Source organism: Lathamus discolor, chromosome 3 (assembly GCF_037157495.1).
Source record: "Lathamus discolor isolate bLatDis1 chromosome 3, bLatDis1.hap1, whole genome shotgun sequence".
NCBI classification, from domain to species: domain Eukaryota; kingdom Metazoa; phylum Chordata; class Aves; order Psittaciformes; family Psittacidae; genus Lathamus; species Lathamus discolor.
Genome location: NC_088886.1, coordinates 113,204,086 through 113,225,099, shown reverse-complemented (window position 1 = coordinate 113,225,099; position 21,014 = coordinate 113,204,086). Strand labels below are relative to the sequence as shown.

Sequence of the window (21,014 nt, the reverse complement as noted above, 5' to 3'; positions counted from 1 at the left end):
ATACCACCTTAGCCAAATAAGTTTTAAGCTTCTCTACAGAGAATAATAAATTGGAAAAACATTTAAGATTTCGTGCACTTAGCACTAAAGTAGAACTTAGCAGAATTTAGTGTGTGGGGAGGAAATTTATGTCAGAACAATGCTTTGCTCACTAACAGAATAACTGGTGTTGAGTCATCATGGTATATCTTGTTTGCTCCTTCAGGGAACTCTTTAGTACTCCTATCTATAATTTAGGATGGTAATTCACAGTTAAATGCAGTAATCTTGCAGAGGGACTGCACTGTCAGTGGAGTAAAAGTTAATGTAGTTCTTACATGCCAGTATTTAGTTTTGAATTATCTGTTTCTAGAGTATGTGTTCAGGCTTCTCCCTGATCCCGGTAACAGCTGTGTAAAAACAGATCGCACTTGTAAAATTGTTAAAACTTGCATAAGGAAACCTTTGTGTTCTATATGTAACTATTAAATATTTCTTTTATTGCAGAGAGAACCATGAACCAGAACGACTGGGTTTAAATGGCATTGCAGAGACAACAGTAGCCATGGAAGTGACATAACCTCAAACCAGTGTCACAGCCTGGGCTCATGGTGTAGTCATTTATATTCCAACTGAATGCAAAACACAGCGCTCTGTGGATCACAGAGAACTAAAATGGACCTAAATGGACTATCAGTATATCGTGTATTAAGTCGATATATAATGTAAATTTTGTAAAATTGGGAAAATCACTACCTTGTAAAATAGTTTATTTGTATCATCAATATTATTTCTGTTACTTGAATAGTAGATATTCATCATCATGCTTTTGCACTTGAATTTGCAACTGAATGGATTAAAAAATAATTCTTTAATGGGATCATGAGCATGAAATGGGATCCTGCATCACTTGTTTTAACTATTTATTTTGCCATGTTTACATTTTGTATCTTGTACAAATAAATCCAACTTTGTGTCTAAAAAAAAAAAGTTAAAGATTCATAGCTAGGAAACAAAATTCTTGTAATTTTTTTCTAAAGAAAATGTAAAGTTTTCACTTGGTTCATTTTGTTTCACAATTTGACTAGATGGACTTTTTGGTAAATACTTTAGTGGCATTTCACTGTCAAATATGAAGTTCAAGGCAAAATAGTATTTTCTATTACTGTGCAGGGGAAAGGGATGGATCGATACATGCAAATTTAATGTAGTAACTCACTTTTCCATATATTTTGAATGTATATTTCTATTTATAATACCAGTTTATAAAAAATAATTACACAGGAAAAAAACTGACTAGGAAAATTATGCATCTGGCACATATAAAATTGTGCAGATACAAGAAAATTTTCAACTGATTACATTTTATCTGAAGACTGCATATTTTAACCGGCTTTAAAACTGTAACACACCACATAAAGGATATTTTACCAGGTATGTATTGCATTATATATCATTGCAATAATTAATTATTGGATGTCTAGATATCGAGCCATCCCAGGTGGTGGGGGGGAGGGAGGGTTGTGGCAAGATTGTCTTTTCAATTTTGGAGAGTTTTCCTGTGGCTACAAGGCAAGTAACGGGTTGGAAAAAGTCTGACTTGTAAGCGTTGGACACCTTCGTAGTGTAGTGTTTTAGTGACTTTTTTTATACGGTTCTTGTAAATTAGATACGTGTAGTGGTGTTTCAGAATGTTTGTTTATGCACTAGTTCAGACAACTTTCCCTGTTACTTGTTCTTGATAAGTGAAAACTGCAGGGAAATAAAAATACATATCAAAACATGGGCATGTTGCATATGTGTTTATTTCACAATGTGCAAGCAACTGCAGTATGAATTTTGGAGGCTGTTCATGGTCTTCTTCTGATGATTTTGATCAAAGCTTGTGCACATTTCTTCCCCAAAGTTTCGGTTCATATGATTGCTACCTGTGCTTACAGTATACGACAGGTGAGGAATGGTCCAGTAGTTGCGAAGTGAGACCTGTGAAAAATCAGGGTCAGACAGTTTCTTGTTCTGCCACAGAAACTTCTGGTATTACTTTGGGCAGATCATTTGAATTTTCTGTTGTTTGGGTCTCCACCTGTAATTTGGATAATGTTTCTATATTTCTTAAAATCACAGAACCACTGAGGTTGGAAGGAACATCATGACATTGTCTAGCCAAGCACCCCAGAAAAAGTCAAGGAATGATTTGCACATCTGACGTGCAGTCAGTGTTTTTTTCCTACTGGCTTTTTATATAACGAGCTGTATTTAATCTAAGCTGGTTTTAAACATGTTTTGTCTTATGTTCTGTAAGTTAAAAGTTCTGACAGTTAAAAACTTGCAGAATTTTAAATACTGGGAGCTTGTCAGAAACTTGGATGTCTAAAATTAACTACTTTTTGCTTATCTGATACTTTCTAGTCAGTATGATGTCTGCAAGGAGAGCTAATGATAGATTATATTTGTAGAGAACTGTCAAAGGACGCTGTGACATACCAGTCTGACTCCCCTAGAAATCGTTCTGTACAGGTGCATGACTTTCTCATATATGTCCAAGGCTTTCTTGGTTCATTTCTGGAATGACTCTGACTTACGTAGTCTGAAATATTAATTAACTTTTTTTGAGAGCAGAATTGTTGCAAAACAGAGTCTGAAAAAGAAGTTACTCTCCTTGATATATAAAAATAACCTTGCTCTCTAACATAGCCCAAAACCCCTTTTGAGATTTACTGAAAACGTGAAATCATTCCTTCTGCAGAGTTAAAGTTCACTTAGCAAAAGACAGCTGCTGAGCTCTGTACTACAGACTCCTCTCCCTACAAATGCAGATCACTTTCAGGATAAATTGGACTGAAAATGTCTCGAAGATTGCACTGTATCTGTGACTTGCTATAGACTAATCCTCACGTAATTACTTAAAAAGTCTTTAACTGGAGCTTTTAACTTTCAGTGTATTCTGGAAAAATGTGAGATGGCGAAAAGGATTTTGTAAACTCCCAAAGCTGTAATGGTAAGTGTGCCATATACTGAGTGAGTTAGATTTAAAGGATTGGTATTGATGTAACTTTCTGTGAAGTAGAACTAAAATGGTCATCGTAAGAATTGCTAGCAATTAATTGTGTGCCTCAAGTGCAAGAAAAGGAGACTTATGAAGATATCTATGGACTTCTGTTCATTTTATAAAAAGAGAAAATTGAGTATTGTTAGAAAGTCTGGTACTTTCTCCTGACACTGGTATACAGCAGGGAGCACCAATGACTTGAGTTATTTTTGTGTGCTGTTTTAAAAGTGTGTTGAGAATACAACGTTCTTTTTTAATTTCCCCATTTGAACATCATGCGTATCTGCAACATGATTTCAGTACTGATTTCTGTTCATTACATGTTAGGCAGTGTTGTTCAGGTAAGATTTTTGAATGTAGTTTATCTACAGCAATTTTTATTGGACTTCAAGTGTAACATGCAGAGTTATCCCTTAATGTCAGATACTAGAAAAATTATTCTTTCTCTAATAAGGTTTATCTAATTTATTTAATCTATAGATTGACTGAAGTTTTGGGGTGTGCTTAATTGTAGGCATTTTGTTTCTTAATTCTGCTGTAGGGCTTTTCCTCACTTTTCCAGACATCTAACCAATATCATATTCTATTTACAGAGATGTCCCTTCGCTTTAATCCTCTACACTAGACTGCATGTACAGGTTTTTCCCTCCTACCAACAAGCCAACAGTGACTGCAGCCCTTTTGTGGTTTTCCTGATTTTTTTGAAACTCCTTTTCCTCCCCTGAAAGTTCATTTTCCTGTACTACCTCTAGCTCCTTTGTAGAGAATAACAGAAATGTTTCCTATTTCCTTATTAGAGTAATTGTGGTTTTTGAAGCAGAATTCTCAGTGCAGCTTTCCAGGGGGTGAATGATTTATCCTGAAGTGGACCTAGTATCATGCTCAAGGCTCAGCCTTCCTCTCCGCTTCCAATACTATTTGGGATGAACTGCTCAGACCTTCAGCATAGGAATTTCTACCAGGACACACTGTCTTCAAACAGGAAAGCTCTGAAGGCAGCAGCAAACTAAACGCTCTTTAAAGACAGGGTTGTCATCTCAACAGATTTTCAGATTTCAGAGAAATGGCTTCAAATCTCACTTCTCTATTTCTGCTACTTTTAGGTTGTGCAATACTCAGGATAGAGAATAACCTTCATAAATAAAAGCATGTCTTGAGTAAACTGTTAACTGGGAAAAGAAGAAAAAAGGACAGACATCTCTCTAAGTGGGAGACAAAATGTTTCCTGCATAGCAGCAGATCCAGGCAATATAAAGTGGGTTAGCTGTCAAGATCAATAGTTTATATTTGAATGAAGGCATGTGAAAGAGAATTTATTTATTTATTTTCTGATCTAACCAGCTAATCATCTGGGAAACATTAGTTACAGGCAATTGCTGTCTGAGGCAGTGCAACCCTGGGTTGGTTTAATCTTCCAGGAATTCCATCCAGACAATTCAGCCATGGGGATGGTGGGATGCTGGCCTGTGGAACCCTGCTCAGGAGCCACTTCTACCTGGGAAGCTTCCTAAGGCAGGTGGCTACTCAGAAGGAGATTTTTTCAGTGAAGGAACAACCAGTTTAAGGGTAAGGGCAGTGTTGAAGCAAGGGGGATGGCAGGGACTGGGGATAGGTAGGGAATGATACAGGGAGCAGATCCATAGTAAAAGTGGTTGTTGTACTTCCCAGCACATTTTACCCCAACTGCGTTACTTGGGAGTTTTTCATTCTGGGAGCCTGCTGCTTGTTTTTAACAAGAGGTAATGTTTTAGGTGTCCTGCTACATCGCTCCAGCCTATGTAGAAATAAAGCAGCCCTCTAGGTATTTGCAGAGTACCTAAATGCTTTTAATGGCAGCATTTCTCTTGTAGGCCAGTGATAATGTGTGAGAATACCATTATGTATGAAATGGGTGTACATTTGGGTAACTTTTTTTACAAAATTTTACTTAAATGGCCAGAAAGGGAATATAAAGATGTACTTCTGAGAGAATGCAGTACACATCCTTTCTATTCAGTAAGGAAGTCCACTGGCTAAGAATGAGTTTGAAGCATGCTGCAGTTGTTACCCATACATTATCCTGTCTTTTTAAACACCTAGCTTGCCAAGCAATTGTGTCTTGTCCTCCTGCCAGTGAATAGAGCCCTCTTAAAGGAGTGACTTCAGGGCACTTCCAGATTACTTTTGTTAACTGATGGGAGGTAGCTGCATCTTCATTGACTGTATACAGGAAACTCGGGAGTAGCCATGTCCTACTTGCAGGCACCCAACAGCAATGCCTGAAGCAAGGTGATTCAGAGTTCTTGCATGTCCCGAAACTGGTTTGATTGCATGCTATCCTTCTGCAGTTACTGTCAGTACCCAAAATGACATTCCCTGAAGTGAGAATGTTTGTGTCTGAAGCACCTTTCTGTTCTACAGGAGGAAAAGGAGAGTTCAATTTAACTTCTCTGTGCTCTCAGTGACATGCTTGTTTCCAAGTCATGCAGTATATCTCGAAATCTCAATGCTTTTAACTTTTTTTTAATGGTGTAATCTCAAAAAATTAATGAAGAGCACCCATGCAAGTCACATTTGGTAGAAATTTAACTCTGTGGAATCACAGTCTGTATTGCCACCCAGTAATTACAGTTTAAAGAAGAAAAATAAATTACTGCAGTTGGTATAGGACGAAAATCTGAAAACTACAGTTTTACAGGGAACAACAGTGAAGCAACTGAACTGCTTCCTGAATGTGGGCTCTGTTCACTCCTCAGTGGCTTTGTCCATTCCTTTCTCTGAATATTGGTATCATCTTCCCATTCTTGCTCTGTATGTAGTAGTGTTGAAAGTGATGGTCCTTGTACCAACTGTGAAAATGCTGTATTGCAACCCAGTGCCCCTCCCCAGGCTCGGGGAGGGTGCATGTTCTTGCAGGCATGAAGAAACATGATAGCCCAAAATCTCTGCAGAAAATCTGGGAGATGCCTTGCACCCTATGGGTGTGCCAGGATAGCCTTTCCCCTGTACCCCAATTACACTGTTTTTGGTTTTGTTTTTTATCATAACTCCCCTGAAGTTATGATTGCTCCTGTGATTAAGAATGGGAAAATTGCTTTAGTCCAATCTGGCTTCAATCCATTACACACTGATTTAAGCCTAATACAAATGTAATTACACAGGGAGGATAATGTAGAAAGATCAATTGGAGATCAAGGGGCAAATTAAGGAGGGAGGCAATTAATTAAGGCTGTACTACAGCAGATACGTAAGAAAATTTTGAAAGAATGGATGCATCAGCCTAATACTTTTTTTCCTTTTTTTTTTTTTTTTTTTTGTCTAACAGGAGTACATAAACACTCTGTAAAGTTCTGACAGGTCAAATGAAAACACTCTGACCACAGCACCATGCATATCCTATACTGGCAAGATCTTATCTCTTCAGGAATGTCTGTAAAAATAAACTAGTACTGTTCCTGTCAGCTGCTGAACTCCCCCGAGGATAGCAAAGAGAAGTCAGTGGGGTAGATCAACTGATCAAGGCCAGGCACAACTGGTAGTTACAGTTTCAGAACCCCAGTAGTGGTCCGGATTGAGTTTGGATTGAGATGCAAAGCCCTTCTTCCAGAAGCCGTGGTGAGCCCCATATGCTCTGATGTCACCCCTGGGAAGAGCTGGTGGCAGCTTGCTATAGATTGATGTCAGCCTGGTGCTTGCTTTCCCACCATTGCTGGCAATGCTTTGCTGACTCTTCCTGAGTTAATGGTATTTCACAGAATGCTGCCCTGGGGAAAAACTGATGCTTAAAATAACATCATCCTCATCTTCCTGGTGATGATCAGACTAGAGCAGTCATCGTGGTTTTAAATCAACAGCAGTGTAAGTGACACCAGAAGATGGCATCATCTGCCTGTGATGCTGTTTAACACTGCGGGTGACAGATTTGACAGTAGACATGTTCTCCGTCACAATGCACTTTGGTGTGGAGGCTTTGTGTTTTGGGGTTATGTATTTTTTAGTGGGTTTGGGCTTTTTAGTTCTGTTGTTTGGGATTTTTATGATTGCTCTATAACTTCCTATAGTAAAAGATGACGTATTTTTTTCCCAAGTTAGGCAAATCCATTTTTATAGGTGGCCTAACACAGTATGTATGACTATGTATAATGTGAATAATTTACATGAAGATATTTTTGTGCGTACTTAACATACTTTATATATGTACTTTAAAGTAAGCATATAGTGAAGTTGTTTTGCAAATCAGAAACAATGGCTGCTTATAAACTCTGCTAGTGTAGCCCAAATGTTGTCTGATGGAGTATCTTCTGACTGGCAGTACTTGATTTCCAAACCTGACCTTCCTGTGGAAGCATGACAGAGGAATCCCTGTGGTGCCTCCACCACCAAAGAAATCATTCCCTGTCTGATCAAAGGAAATTAACTATCACGGATATTTAAAATTCCTTTTTATCATGTTGATTCCAACCCTTTTGGTGCCTCCTGGAAGAAATCCTTTACCACCCTTTTACCTGCAGATGTGTATCAGCACTGATGACACAAGTGTATCAGATTTCATCTCGAAGGCCATTGCTGAGACATCAGGATTAATGGAACCTATGTTAAAGCCACTCTCCCCTGCTGATAAGTTATGACCCTGGCAGGTGCATTCTGTTTAATGCACAGAGCTGTTAAAGAGCAGAAATTCAGCCCTTCTTGTTCTTTTTCTCCTGAAGCTCATACCCAAAGCCAAAACTCACTCCTTGAACCAAGCAGCAATAAAAGGAAGCAATGTTCTTTTGGCTCTGGGGACTGGAAATTGCTTTTTCACTTCCCAAATGCCCAGGCACCCAGTTCTTGATTTCTGTGGGGCCACCTTTTTATTGAAATCCTCATTCCACTGTTTTTCGTAACATGCTCTATCACACGCCCCCTTCTTGTTTTTCCTGCAGCCTGAACAGCTTGGCTATATTGGCAGCTCGTCTACAGGGAAATGGAAACTCATCATTCTCTTATGACTGCCCCCCTTCACCCTAGTCTTTGAGGAAAGGATTTGTTATTCCTTTTGGAGACCTCTGACACCTGGGGCTGTTCAGTGAACTGTCCCAGCTGACACTGGCTCAGCTTAACAATTTCTTCAGGAAAAATCACAACTTGCTGTCAAACCATATCTAATGTGCCAGGGTGATCTAAGCCGTGCACTTAGCTGGAGAACTTGCTGTAAAAGTGGGAAAATGAGATGACATCAAGGTTTGCTTTGGTTTACTTTTGGGAAAACTCTCTTGCATTCTGGTGCACTGTAGCTCAGTAAACCCAAGAGAACTACAGCTATAGTGGCGTTTCATGTAAGTACATGATCTGAGAAAGGCATAGTTTCAGAAATGAAGGAAATTAATAATGCTGAAGATCACAGCAGCAAAGTATGACTGCTTTTCTATCCCTTGATAGTTCATGTTTTATAGGAAGTAGTATTCCAATACACTGTAAATCGTATCTTCCATCACGCATTCTGAACAGCCTGGAAGAAGCTTGCAAGCTCAAGAAGGTTTTGATCCCTCCTGAATCTGGCTGAAAACTAATATTCCTACTAGGCTACTTAACCCAGTAATCTGGTAATAAGTAGTAAAAATAGCAGCTTTGTGACAATATGGTATTGTCTACAGTACAGACAATGTAATACTGTTTGTGACACAACTGCTAAGGAAAGACATCTCTGCAGTGCATTCTTACTGATTGCCAATTATACCTACTCTAATAGGAGAATAGAGTTTGCCTATCTTGCTCCAAAAGGAGCTCTTGGTAATGGAGAAAAATCGGGATTACTTAATTGAAAAGGTTGTCTTCTATGACTAAGTCCCTACTTGTCCTGACTACCTAATTGGATATTCAGGGTAAAAGCTTGAAACATAAGAAAAATAAAAGGGCTAGATCATTGGTAATCCCTGGGAATAAATCACATTATATAATAATGTCTTATCACATGCTGCACATTGCTCACTCTCCCTGATGTAATTGCTTTTAAGAAGGGCATGAAGAGCCTTTGTAGCCTGCTCTTCTTGCATCCATTACAGGTACTGAGGACAACTGCTCAACTGCTGTGGCCAGAAGAAAGGGAAATCTCTGTAGAAACAGTAAAGAACTGGCCGCTGTAATCTTAATTGCATGACTGTGGCTCATTTAATGAAACTGGTACTCCGAAGGAAATGGGTTTCTGGAGTTGCAGGGAATGCCTGCAACTTTCCAGAAAACATCAACAGTTGCTGGGTTCATCTTTAAGTGGTGTAGATTCTTGCAGGGAGAAAGGGATGGAGGAGGAGGAGAAGACATTCGTCTATCTCAACTTGAATGTAGTGAAATGCGCTAGCCTTGGCACAGGAGGGTGAGTTGCAGGTAGGGAAGAAACATTGTCACAGAGTGGAGGAGAAGGAGAGCACCCCAGCGTGTGGGAACTGGCTGCAGACACTGTTTTTTCCAGATGCTGATTCACTGCCTGCATCGTGACAAACTGCTTGTAAATTTAATGAGGTCAAAGCGCCACCCAGCTATTGCTTCTGCTTTTCCTCACCGAAAACAAGGGTAATATAATGACATCCCGGGACTGGGAATTTAACCTAGTTATACATCGGGCCCGTGTCTTCACCCAGAGAGTAGCAGCAGCTGGAGGCCTAACCCCCAGCAGAGGACTTACCCTTAAAACTGGAGCAAATACAGACAACTGGAAAGGAGATACCTGCGCCCTGCTGTGTATTTTCGTTTGTGACACCCCCGAGTCGAGCATGAGCGTAGTCCCTGCCTCAGATGAGAGAGCCATAACCTGCAGCTGATTACTGCAAGCTACCACGGACGAAGGGCTAACCTGGCGGCAGCGGTCGGCGGTCTGTGCGCTCCGCGCTCCGCGCTCCTCGCCCGCTCCCCCCTTCCTTAGCGGCCGTGCGGCGGGGCGCCGCTGAGGGGAGCACTTAGGGACCGTTAGAGCCGTTGGCAGCCGCCACCTGCCGCGCGGACTACGCCTCCCGTCAGGCCTCGCGGGCGCTGCGGCGCGGCTGCGGAGCAGCCCCGGGGGCGCTGAGGGGGGCGAGCGTTCCGCGCAGCCCGGCTCCGCGCAGCCGCGCCCGGGCAGGGGGGCGAGCCGGGGACCGCGGCCGCTGCCGGCGCTGAGCGGCTCCTCGCCCCGCCCAGTCCCGCCCCGCCCGCCCCGCCCGGTCGGCGGCAGCAGGGCGTCTGCGGCACCTGCCCGGCGGAGCGTTCGCTCCCTGCGGCCGGCGCCCGCCCCGCCGAGATGGCGGATCCCGCCGAGTGCAGCATCAAGGTGATGTGCCGGTTCCGGCCCCTCAACGAGGCGGAGATCCTGCGGGGGGACAAGTTCATCCCCAAATTCAAGGGCGACGAGACGGTGGTGATCGGGGTGAGTCTGCCGCATCCTTCCCCCGCCTGCGCGGTGCCGCGGCGGGACTAGCATCCACCCTCCTCCCCGTAGCCCCGGGGTGAGCATCCTTCCCTGAAGGTCCCGCCGCCCGCAGGAGCCCCGCTCACCCACCACTCCCTCCCTCCGCCGGCGGGCCCCGCGCCCATTGTTCCCGCGGCAGCGGAGCGAGGAAGGGGCGGCGGTGCTCCCCAGGGTTCTGCCCCCCCGTTCCTTCCCCGACGCCGCGGTCGGGGGGTCTGGGCTCCCCCGGGGTGGCCGGTCGGGCTCCGGGCGGGGTGGGGGTGCGCGGGGGCCGCCGCTGCCGGCGCTGATGTCATGCCGGTGACTGGGCATGCTCGCCGCGCTCCGCGGGGGCGGCCTCCCGCGCCTCCGCCGCGCCCCTGCGGCAGCCGCCGGGGGAAAGTTTCCCGGGGCTGCGTCGGGATCCCCTGTGCCAGGGCCGAGCAGCACGCCCCGACCCGCGGACAAAGCCGGCCCCGGAGCGCTGGGCGGCTCCGTATGGCCGGGGATGCTGGGTGCTGGCCCCGGGAGGGTGGGATGCGCCGGTGCTGGCTGGTCTCTGCGCAGCAGCGGGGGCACGGTGTGAGAATCTTCAGGCGCGGTGAGCCGCGCGAGTTGAAGTTTTTCCTTCTCGTTTACAAACAAACATTAAACATCAGTTCCGTGCCCTCTTGCAGCAGCCGCCGCCACGAGCCCCCTGTTCCCCAGCGCTTTACACGGGTAGGCTGTTCGCAATAGCAGAGGCTCTAAAATGAACAAAGCGTGCGAGTGCCAGGGCCCTACGCGGCTCGGGATGCAGCTTCTCCGCCAAGCGGTTAACATGGCGCAGGGAAAGCGCCTTCCCTTGTCCTTCCTGGAGCTGAGGCTTTCCAAAGCGGGGGTCTCTTTATGGGTTCAGGAATTAGCAGGTGCTGTATTTGGTGGGTCTACATAGGCAGTACCATCTTCTCGAACTTAAGCTATATTTTTTGTCTAACCAGCCCCTCTCTTTAGTCCTTTATTTTATATAGTGGTCTACTGGGGTTAAACCAATACTATGATCCATGCTGTAGTATGATAAAGAGATCCTACAATTAATTGATATTCCAAACAATGAGCAAAATGCTTGTATGATTTGTTAAGGTTTGTATTGACTTGATTAGAAACTTCTTTCTTGGAAGTTGCAAAAGAGTTGCAGAAAAGCAGGGAAACATTGGTCAATTCTGGAAATGAGTGGCTAACTTGTTTTTTTTTTTAATTTGTTTTTATTAAACGTTTTCCCTCTGGCCATACTAATTTTCTTTATTGGAAGGTTAAAGTCATAGCACCCATCATAGATTGCTAATAGCAGAATAATCAAATTGGTTGTCAATCTCAGTCAGCACAGCAGGGCTGTCTTTGGTCAACAAATATTTGGAACTGAAGCCTAACTGTAGCACAGTCATATGGATGTTTAAGAAACAAATGTCAGCAGTTCCCCTTCCTCCCTTAAATAAATACTCAGATACATTAAAAGTTGGTTAAAATAAATTTACTGTAAATCCCTTAACAACATAATCATGTAAGGAGAAGTAGAATTTAGAACCGTTTCCCACCTAAGTGAGTGTGCAAGTATGTAGTGTGTCTTTGTCTATAAAGTATCTCTTGTCTGGGAAAACAGTAACTATAATGCTTTGAAAAAGGTATTTTCTATCTTGCAGTCAGGAGAGAATTCCTGTAGTAAAGGTAAAAAGGAAAGGTAACAGCAACTATCAATTTCTGCCATGCAAGTTTAAAAACATAGTTAGAAGCAAGAAGAAAAGCACGTAGTTATTTCTATAAAAATATAGAAATATTTCTATGTGTATTCAATTCAGTAGCATAATTTTTGGGGGTTGTCATCTTGAAAATCTAGTCAAAAGCTTGGAGTATGCCTTTCCTTTTCCTTCACAGGGCAAAATATTGATCTTATTTAGGTACACATTTTAGTAATCTTAACGAGCGCAATAAATCCTCAGATACAGCTGCTTTCTTTCAAAGAGAAGCTATTCGGCTGGGGGGATATTTGTAGTTTTGTCAGTGTAAATGAGAATGAAAATCTTTCCATATTTTTCAGGCTTTGATGTAACTTGACCTACAGTGGATGCCACTGCAGTACATCAGTGGAAAGTGGTACTGGTTGTTATTTACTAGTTTAGGGTGGCTTCTCAGCTCCAACAAATAACAAATAATCCAACATCCAATAAATAATGGTTGGCAGGGGCAAGGAATTCCAATTCTGGTGGAAGAATGTAGAGTAGACTTCCTTCTAGAAAAGCAGGAGTTTAGTCTTCAAAAGCTAGTGAAAACGTTATCTGAGGCAAAAAGCACAAAGCACCTTTTTTGTTGTTTTCCTATAGCATTTGAAAAACACTGCAATGCAGCTTTTATTTTTGATCTATAATATATTGGAATGAAAGGGGTTCTGTTAAAATTTAAGAAACCCAAACAAAATCATCAACCCCCTTCCCAGAGGAATTTTGTCATCCCATAAGAAAAACTAAGATAAATCATTTAAAGAAAATGTCTGCTTTTCTCTGACTAGTAAGTCTGAATATATTTATTTTTCTTTCCCAGCAAAAGTGCTTTCTTTCTGAACTTCCCACCATCATTCCTGTTATACTTTCCTAGGGCCTTGAGCAGATTTTTCCACAGAAATTAAATAACATGACTTGATGCTATTTCTTGAAAACAAACAGCAGCGAAGGAAGTTTGGCAACTTAGGCTTGAGTTTCCCAGGAATCTTTCATGCGCTGTATAAAGCTATATTTCTATGATGCCTATTTTGTGTGGTTTGATGCTTTTCATCAGGGAAGTCCTAGGGCGGTGTCTGAGCTCTGTTCAAACCAGTTAAACCCCTTGAAGTTGACATTTGACCCAGTGTCTTATGTTCTGGCTTCTTCCATCCATCTTCTTGAGCTTTGCACATGCAACACAGTGAAGTATGGAAGATTAAAATGTCTTCCCTTAAGTCTTCCTTTATTTAAAACAGAGAAAACCCACTGTATTTTGAATCTACTTTAAAATTTAGAATATAAAACCTTTTAGATGGAGCTCATCTGCAGGAAGAGGCAGCACTGGTAAATGCACTACTTTCTTTTGCGGTTAACTGCCCGACAGTCTTAACAGACTGCAGCTTCATTTTATGTTTCTGCTCCTCTGCAACCTCAAGGTGACTCCCTGATTGATTGTGTTCTCTGACATACCTAAAAATGTATTTTTCTAGCTGGCTTGGTTCTTATGGTCTTGTTGGAGAGAATGGAGCTGTTTTCTGTAGTGAGCAACTGAGGCAGTCTTCTGGCATGTGGCTTCATCGTGTTTATTCCTATTCCTCTGAGTGCTTTTATTCCTGAGCATCTGCAGAGGAAGGATGCGGAGAGGCTCAGCACCTGGTGGGATGCTCCCCATGAGCTTACTTTTCTGGTTTATGTTTGTGGGAGTGAGGGCTTCCAGCCCTTTCCCCCATCCCTGTTGTAAAATATTTAGGAATTTAGTTGTGAAGGAGATAGTATTTTCACTTCCTTTTTCTGTTATGCCTAGAGTGACCACTTCTTTTTTAGTGCTGATCTGAAACTGATTTTTAAGTTGAGTATCTCCTGTTTAGAAAGGAGAACTTCAAAAGCAGATCTTTCTAGCCAGCTCGTGAACCTCATGTTAATATTGCCAGAAAGGGGATAAAAGACTCTTCACTCTGGTTGTCAGCTGCTTTTTGGGCTGCAGCATGAGGGCGTGTGTAAAGCTCAGCTTAGCAGGAGCTGCTGAGTGCTGCAATTCTCTGCCGTGCGCTCTGTGTCAGGCAGGCAGTGCAGAGCTTTCCTCAGCCCCGTGCTGCTTGTGCTGGGGGTCTTTAGCGAACCCCTCTGCCAGCTCTCCTGTCAAACTATGCCCAAGAAAGCCAGAAGAGAGCCACAGAGTTAGCGGGAGGGTCCCTGCAGGGTTCTGCTTGTCTCTCATGGGGGAAAATTTGGTTGTTTCATCTGTGAAACATTCCACATACCGATCTATTGTGCCTAAAACCAAACAAAATCATCACCTGACACTCTGCTACTCAGCAGTGGTCACTGCTGTTTTGCAGTGTCATATTCCATGAAATAAAGGAAAACAAAATTTGATGGATGGTTCCTTTGCAGTGATTGGGGTGGAATCTGATCAAGGTTGTGCTGGTTTCTTGTTTGGTGGTCTATTTTGTTGTTTTGGTTTTTTTTAATACTTTCTGCTATCAGTACTGTTTGGAGCATCATATGGAGAGATTCTCACTTATTTCTATCCCTAGAATATTTGGATACCTGTAACCTTTTGTTTCATATATGCCAGTGAAGTCAGCAGTTTGTACTAATGAAAATAAGGCATGTTCTTAAGTCCGTCCTGTACAGAGATCTCCGTATGCTGTTAAGCAGTTGTCACTCTGTGGTTAAGACAGACCTAAACCCCTCTCCCAGGATAGTAGATAAATGACTAGTGTAAAAAAACCCCAACAACCAACCCTGTGCTGCATGGCTTTTTTCATGGGTTGGTACATTGTGCTTCTAACAAAAGCCCAGCATCCATCGCTACCTCAGAATGCACAACAGTTCTGCTTATGAAAGATTTGTTCATGACCTATCTATGAACACCTTTTATAAAAAGCTCATACCGGTTTGACGTAGAATGTGAAGTGAGATGGGACTTCTGTCTTGGTGTAAAGCATGTCTGTGGATATGTAACATGACATTTTCTTAGCAGAACACTTAATGTGGGATGCTAATGCTTGCTTTGTCTCCTAGCATCTTCGGTGTGTTTTCCAGTTCTGCTCAACATCCTTTTCCAGCAAAGACTGAACAAGTTTTCTATGAAAGATTTTATGAAGGACTGTTCTGAGATACAGGTAGCTGGCATAGCTAAGCATGACATTTCTATGGAATCGATGGTATCCGAAGACAACAAGAGCTGACAAATATCTCTGTGGGAGCTGTTTCTATCGAAAGTGTCACTGATTTTCCTGTATCCTAAGATTTCCCCATACCCTGGCATAAGCCATGAATGTGTCTAACCTGCTGCGTTTTCCTGTTTTGTGGGTGAGATGAACCATTCTCTGCTGTGCTCATTCTCTTGTGGCTTTGGGCTATGTTGCTTTCAGGTCAGACTATTACCAGAGAAGCAGCAGCAGCAGACTCCCAGATCTGGCACGTACCTTTTTTTTAGGTGATTTCTCTTAGTAGCTTAAGCCGGGAGGTGTCTTGGGAAGAAGTGGGAGCCTGTAGATCATAGCACATTGCTATTCATTTGGGAAAGAAAAAATAAAAGATGATTCCACTGGGCGTAGATAGCTTTTCTGTGCCTTGCAGAATAAACTATTTCATTTAGTGAAGAACTGGCGTGGTAGCCATTCAGGGAGCTACTCATATGCTTGATATTTAAGGAGAGTAGGTGTTTTCCTACGGCATACTGCTTTGCTTCATGCTTATTTTCAGGCGCTTGTGTAGAAGGTTAAAATCATGGGACTGGCACAGTAATTTTTTGGTTCTCTTTCTACAGTGTGTTTGCTAAAGAATGAAGCTGCTTTGGTTTTAATTATCAAGAAGTACAATATATTTATTTCCTGACACCAATGCTGCAATACAGCACTGAAGCAAACGTAATGTGTGGTGTTACTGTCCCATAATGTAAGTCAGTGGAAAAGATCTGTCTTGATAAGGACTTGCAAAATAGTCTCTGAGCTTCTCCAAACCTCAAAGATTCTCCTTCTTCACCACCAGCCTTTGCATCTGTCTAGTCCCATAACCCAGCCTGGGTTTGTTTGGTCTGGAGAGGTAGCTTTCCTAAGGAAACACTTGGGTTTGCATGGCGATTTGACTCATGCAAAGCTTTGGAACATGGAGTATCCACACATGCATGGTGTGCTGGTGTTCAGAGTAGTGAGTGTCCTGCCTGAGCAACACCCTCATGTCTGCCCAAGCCCTGCAGTGGGTGATGCTCCGAGGGTTCCTTGAGGCTGCAGCATAAGTATCAGGATGAGCAGCAGCTGATTTGGGTCCCAGGACTGTTGGCACCAAACCAGTTTTCTAAGATGCTTCTGAGACAGAGATCCTTCCTTTTCAGTTAAGGTTCAAAGCAAAATCCTTGGCTTGTTAAATGCTGCTTGGCACATTCTTGCTAGATTTAAGCAGAGATAGTGACATCTCTGGGGACAGTGTGGTTTCGGGGTCTTCTGTTTGTTTCTTTTCAAAATCCTCTGCTGTTTCCCTTCTGGAATGTATATTCTTTCAAACTTGTCTGTAAGTGCTGAACTGCAAGAAAATCATTCAACACGGATCAATGCATGCTTTTTGGATGAAGTTGTGCTTGCACATGCTTTTCTGTTTTCTGAAAATGTGTTGAGAAATAAGGTGTGAAAATTGTTCCTGTTTATTGTTGATGGTGTTAGAAAAATGATTTACTCAAAAGGCAAAATGTATTATGTTTTTCACCATTGCAATTTGCCTTTTGTGTTTTCTCAGTGTTAAAGGCTTTTTTACCTTTCTAATCCCATTTGGATATATTTCTCTAAAAATATCTTTATCCTGCACACCTATTTCTTCAAAACCATGGATTCCTACTTAAAAGCTTCAAAACTTGAGATACAGATGCTATATTTCAACATGGTAGACTGTTTAACCACTGGAAAATGTAGTCTTATGCCACCATCAATGCTGCTTTTTTTTCCTCTCATAGCTCCTGCAGGGTGTCTTTGGTATAGACCAGAAGGTTTAGACTGTTTTGGCATCTGTACTAGCTTACCTTGCTCCAGCTTGTTACAGCCTTTATTTCCTTCCCCTGATACGCAGTAGTCACTGGTGGTTGGATTTGGTTTTGCAAATGGCTGTTCAGTCTGGTACAGTCACATTTATCAGTATTTAGGGATGTCTGGGAGTACTCTTTGTTTTTCCTGCATCATTGGAGATGATTTCTCCGGGAGCTTCCTGCCCTAAATGAAGGTTTAACGTGCAGTGAGGAAGCTGTTAGGGAGTGATGTGTACTTAAATCTCCACATGTTGTTTCAGTGTTTCAAACTGTTCCAGAAGAATAAAAGCTGTTATAAAAGGTAAAATGAAGGATGAGATGCCACTTATAAGTCTTTAATATTAATATGTGTTTCTCTGTAGTAGTTCTTTGAGGAGTGGGGTGGGGAGGGGATGCTTCTGTAAAAACAGATACTTACGAGGAGAGATTACTTGTTTTTTCTTGGCATATTTAACTAGACCGCTGATGCTCTTGTATTATCTTTCGTGTCCTTCCTGTTATCATTAAAATTACTTGCCTTAGGATTTGTTTTCTTCCAAATTTAATTGTTCTGAAATGTCTTATCTGTCTCAGGGACTAACATACATTTCTAACTCTATAAGCAGCATATCAAAGCAAGTTGCAAACCTGCAGATCTCACAACTGTGAGTTCTTAAAGATGGGCTTTTCCTTCCACTGAGGACAACATTAAATATCTTGTGTCACCAGTATTTGTCATCTCTCTTGTTTGAAGATTTCAGTGTGCATAACCTGAGCTGTGTTGTAATACCGTATGTGTAGGGAAAAGGGGAGTTGTGGACATGTGTTGAAAAGGGAGGAGTGGCATAGAAGAAACAAAAGGGGGTGATCTGTTCTGTACTTGTTGGTTATAAACACACATAATCCAGTTTCCACCTATTAGCTTCTATGGCTTGGGACAGTCTGGTTGCTGACACATTCCTTGTTAAATTCTGGTTGGTTTACTTGAATACAAAAGTATATTTGGAATTTGGCACAAACGTTTTAATGAAAAGATCTCTTCTACACAAAGGGATTTATTTGTGGTTTGTTGTGTTGGTGGTGGGTGGTTTTTTTCCTTTTCTCTTAACATAGACAACATCCAAAACACAGAATGTTTTGTGTCTGTTTTTATTGGGTTCCTTTGAGCTTGACATGTTTTGTCTTACTGTAACCCAACAAGACCAAAGATAATTACCTACTAACTACCTTCAGACTCTTTATCCTTCCACTCTTTTGTTTGCTTTTGTGTTGCTGCAGCCTTTTAAAACTCAGGGATTGTGCCAAGGTAAGACTCATTCTGAGAAGTTACTTATCAAGATACTCAGATGACTTAAAAAACCTGTATCTGTGTGGGAATGAGTCTTGGTTCAGAGTCTGCTCTCAATTCTCTGTATTGTTGAGAATCAGGATGCTGCAGGGTGCGGCAGCAGAGCTCTGCTTTGGCAGCGGGCAGAAAAATGAAGGGGCATTGAATTCAAGTCATTTGAAACAATAGGCTGGGTGTGCAATAAGGGGTGATCTGTGCTTCAGCTGACACTGCAGGTGTAGAACCAGGAAAGTGATTTAGAGTTGCTCAGTAGTTGCTTGACACTTTTGACTTGATTGCAGTGTTGCCAATATTTGTTTTTCTTGCTCCGTTGGAAATGTACATGTTGGGTAGTGGAACTTGTCTATGTGATGGCTTTGTGAACTAGAAAAATAGCTTTATTCAGTTTCATTGGATTTTGGTGTGTGAAATTATTTCATACTTAAAAACTAACAAAACCAATACAACCGCAAAAAAAAACCCCAAACCCTTTATCTCAAAATATCCAAAATGGGATCCCTCAGAATCTTAAAGATGTGGAGTCACAGGCATAGTATTTCTGATGGATTCCAGGTTTTATTCTTCTACTGGAAAAAGCTGATATATATATATATATATATATGTATATATGTGTGTGGCCTGTTTGGTTCTTGAGTTTTTATGGGATGTCCTGGAAGTGCATGTGATTGTTATCAGTTTTCCATAATAATATCAATAATTGGTCCCATGACAGCTTCAGAAAATGTGTATTTTCAAATTATGTGATAGTCTAATTGAAATCAAGAATGTTGGATTTTTTCCTCATGGGAAATGAGTATTCAGAGATGAGAACTTAAATATTTAACAATAGTCCTCTTAGATATCTTTGCTAAAAGAGACGCATTTTTTCATTGCTTCGTTCTCTGCTAAAAGAAATCTTACCGTGCTATCTAGCTATAATGATGGATAGGACATGCTCTTGATTGGTGTAGGAGACTCTTATGGGTCAAGGAGCACTAGGTTTCTTAAAAAACTGTTTTGAAGCTGTTGTTAAACACTTACATTGTGTGAGGAGGATGAGACACTGAAACCCACATTTTCTTATGTGTCAAATGTACCAAATGCTTGCAGTAACTTTCACTGTACCCGTGTACCAAATTTACTTAGGTATTGTTGCTGTGACACTGTCTTTTCTATTTAACTGTCCTTGTGGCAGCCTGTGAGGTAAAGACCACCTTTTATTTTGGGGATGAGAATGTTGACTTTTAAAATCACGTTGGGAACCTAGAGGGAAGTTGAGTCGCTGATACACAAGTGTCATTCTGACTGCTAAATTATTCTCCCATTTAGCAGAGGATGTGCAGGAGACTGTTATCTGAATCGGGGTAACTGGGTTAGTGAATATTTTTAGCAAAGCTGTTAAGAGAAGTCAGATTTTCCTGCAGCCCTAATCTTTTCTCCTGACTGTATAGTTCTGAACTGTTTGAATCTCTGTATTTAGGCCAACAGTGAGATGTGCATAATGCAGCAACTTTTTACAGAGCTTTGAGATTTTTATATTGTTCACTTAGTAGTAATCTGTTCCAAAAATCTATTAAGGACAGTAATCTGGCTTTTTTTTTTTTTTAATCCATTGCTCTGTAGTACAAATAGCTGAGCAGCTGTACTTGCAGGCTCTAGAGCCTGGTGAGGGAAGCACAGGATGCAGTTGGAGGATGTATGTATTTATGTATGTATCTGTATGTACGTTGGACCAGCTCATATCACACAGTGATGTTCTATCAAGAGGTGCTTGTGGTTGCTTCAGCTGGAGCAGGCACAGCAAATGTGTGCACTTTGCCTTGCTGATGTCTTGATCAATGTTGCGTGCCCTTTTAAAATGCAACTACTTCTGTGACCCTGGGAAGCCATGCTTCTCCTCCGTTTTACTGCTGATGCTCTTAGTAGCTGTTTCAGTTACGCTGCAGACACAGTTGCCTGCACCCATACAGCTATATGTCTTCTCCAGCTGCAGCAGTTAATTCCTCTTTAGCAGCCCAACACTGATTTTTGTCAGTGTATAAGTCATACAAATGCCACTACCGAAGAATTGCTGCCCCCATGTCATATTCATCCTCTTCTGTCCCCTTTTATATTGTATTTTATTTTTCCTCTTCCCTTTTATATTACCTTTTATTTACTCTTCTTTAATATTATTTTTCTTTCTCTCTCCCCTTTTATATTGCATTTTGTTTGTTTTTCCCCTTTTAGAACATATCTGTATGCTTTTTTTATTTTCTTACCATTTGCTGGGTCAACCATAAATACTCAGTGGGAGATGCTGCTATCATTTGGTAAACACATTGTCTTGATTGTTTTTCACTTTAGGGTATCTTTTACAATTTAACTTAAGAGCAGAGCAGTTAAGAAATGCAAACAAATCTTAAAGCAAAGTTAATCTTGCTATACAGAAGCACGTTTAGAAAAAACATTTGCTTGTATTGGTAATAGAGGAATTTGTCTGTCTGTTGCTTGCTTTATGTGCAGACCAGATTTTCTGAGTATTATAAAATAACCTTAACCATAAA

General features: G+C 41.7%; 2 protein-coding genes across 3 annotated transcripts in view; both read left to right on the top strand.

Annotated features, from left to right (window-relative positions):
• Positions 1–1,762, top strand: part of EPC2 (enhancer of polycomb homolog 2) — a 50,586-nt gene extending 48,824 nt beyond the window's left edge. For both annotated transcript variants that reach the window (XM_065671236.1, XM_065671234.1), the window contains exon 14: positions 487–1,762. In XM_065671236.1, the coding sequence (XP_065527308.1) occupies positions 487–559 (73 nt within the window). In that variant the 3' untranslated portion in view covers positions 560–1,762. The remainder of the gene's footprint in view (positions 1–486) is intronic.
• An 8,425-nt stretch (positions 1,763–10,187) lies between these two features.
• Positions 10,188–21,014, top strand: part of KIF5C (kinesin family member 5C) — an 89,327-nt gene continuing 78,500 nt past the window's right edge. Inside the window, exon 1 of the mRNA XM_065671233.1 lies at positions 10,188–10,385. Within this exon, the coding sequence (XP_065527305.1) occupies positions 10,260–10,385 (126 nt within the window). The 5' untranslated portion in view covers positions 10,188–10,259. The remainder of the gene's footprint in view (positions 10,386–21,014) is intronic.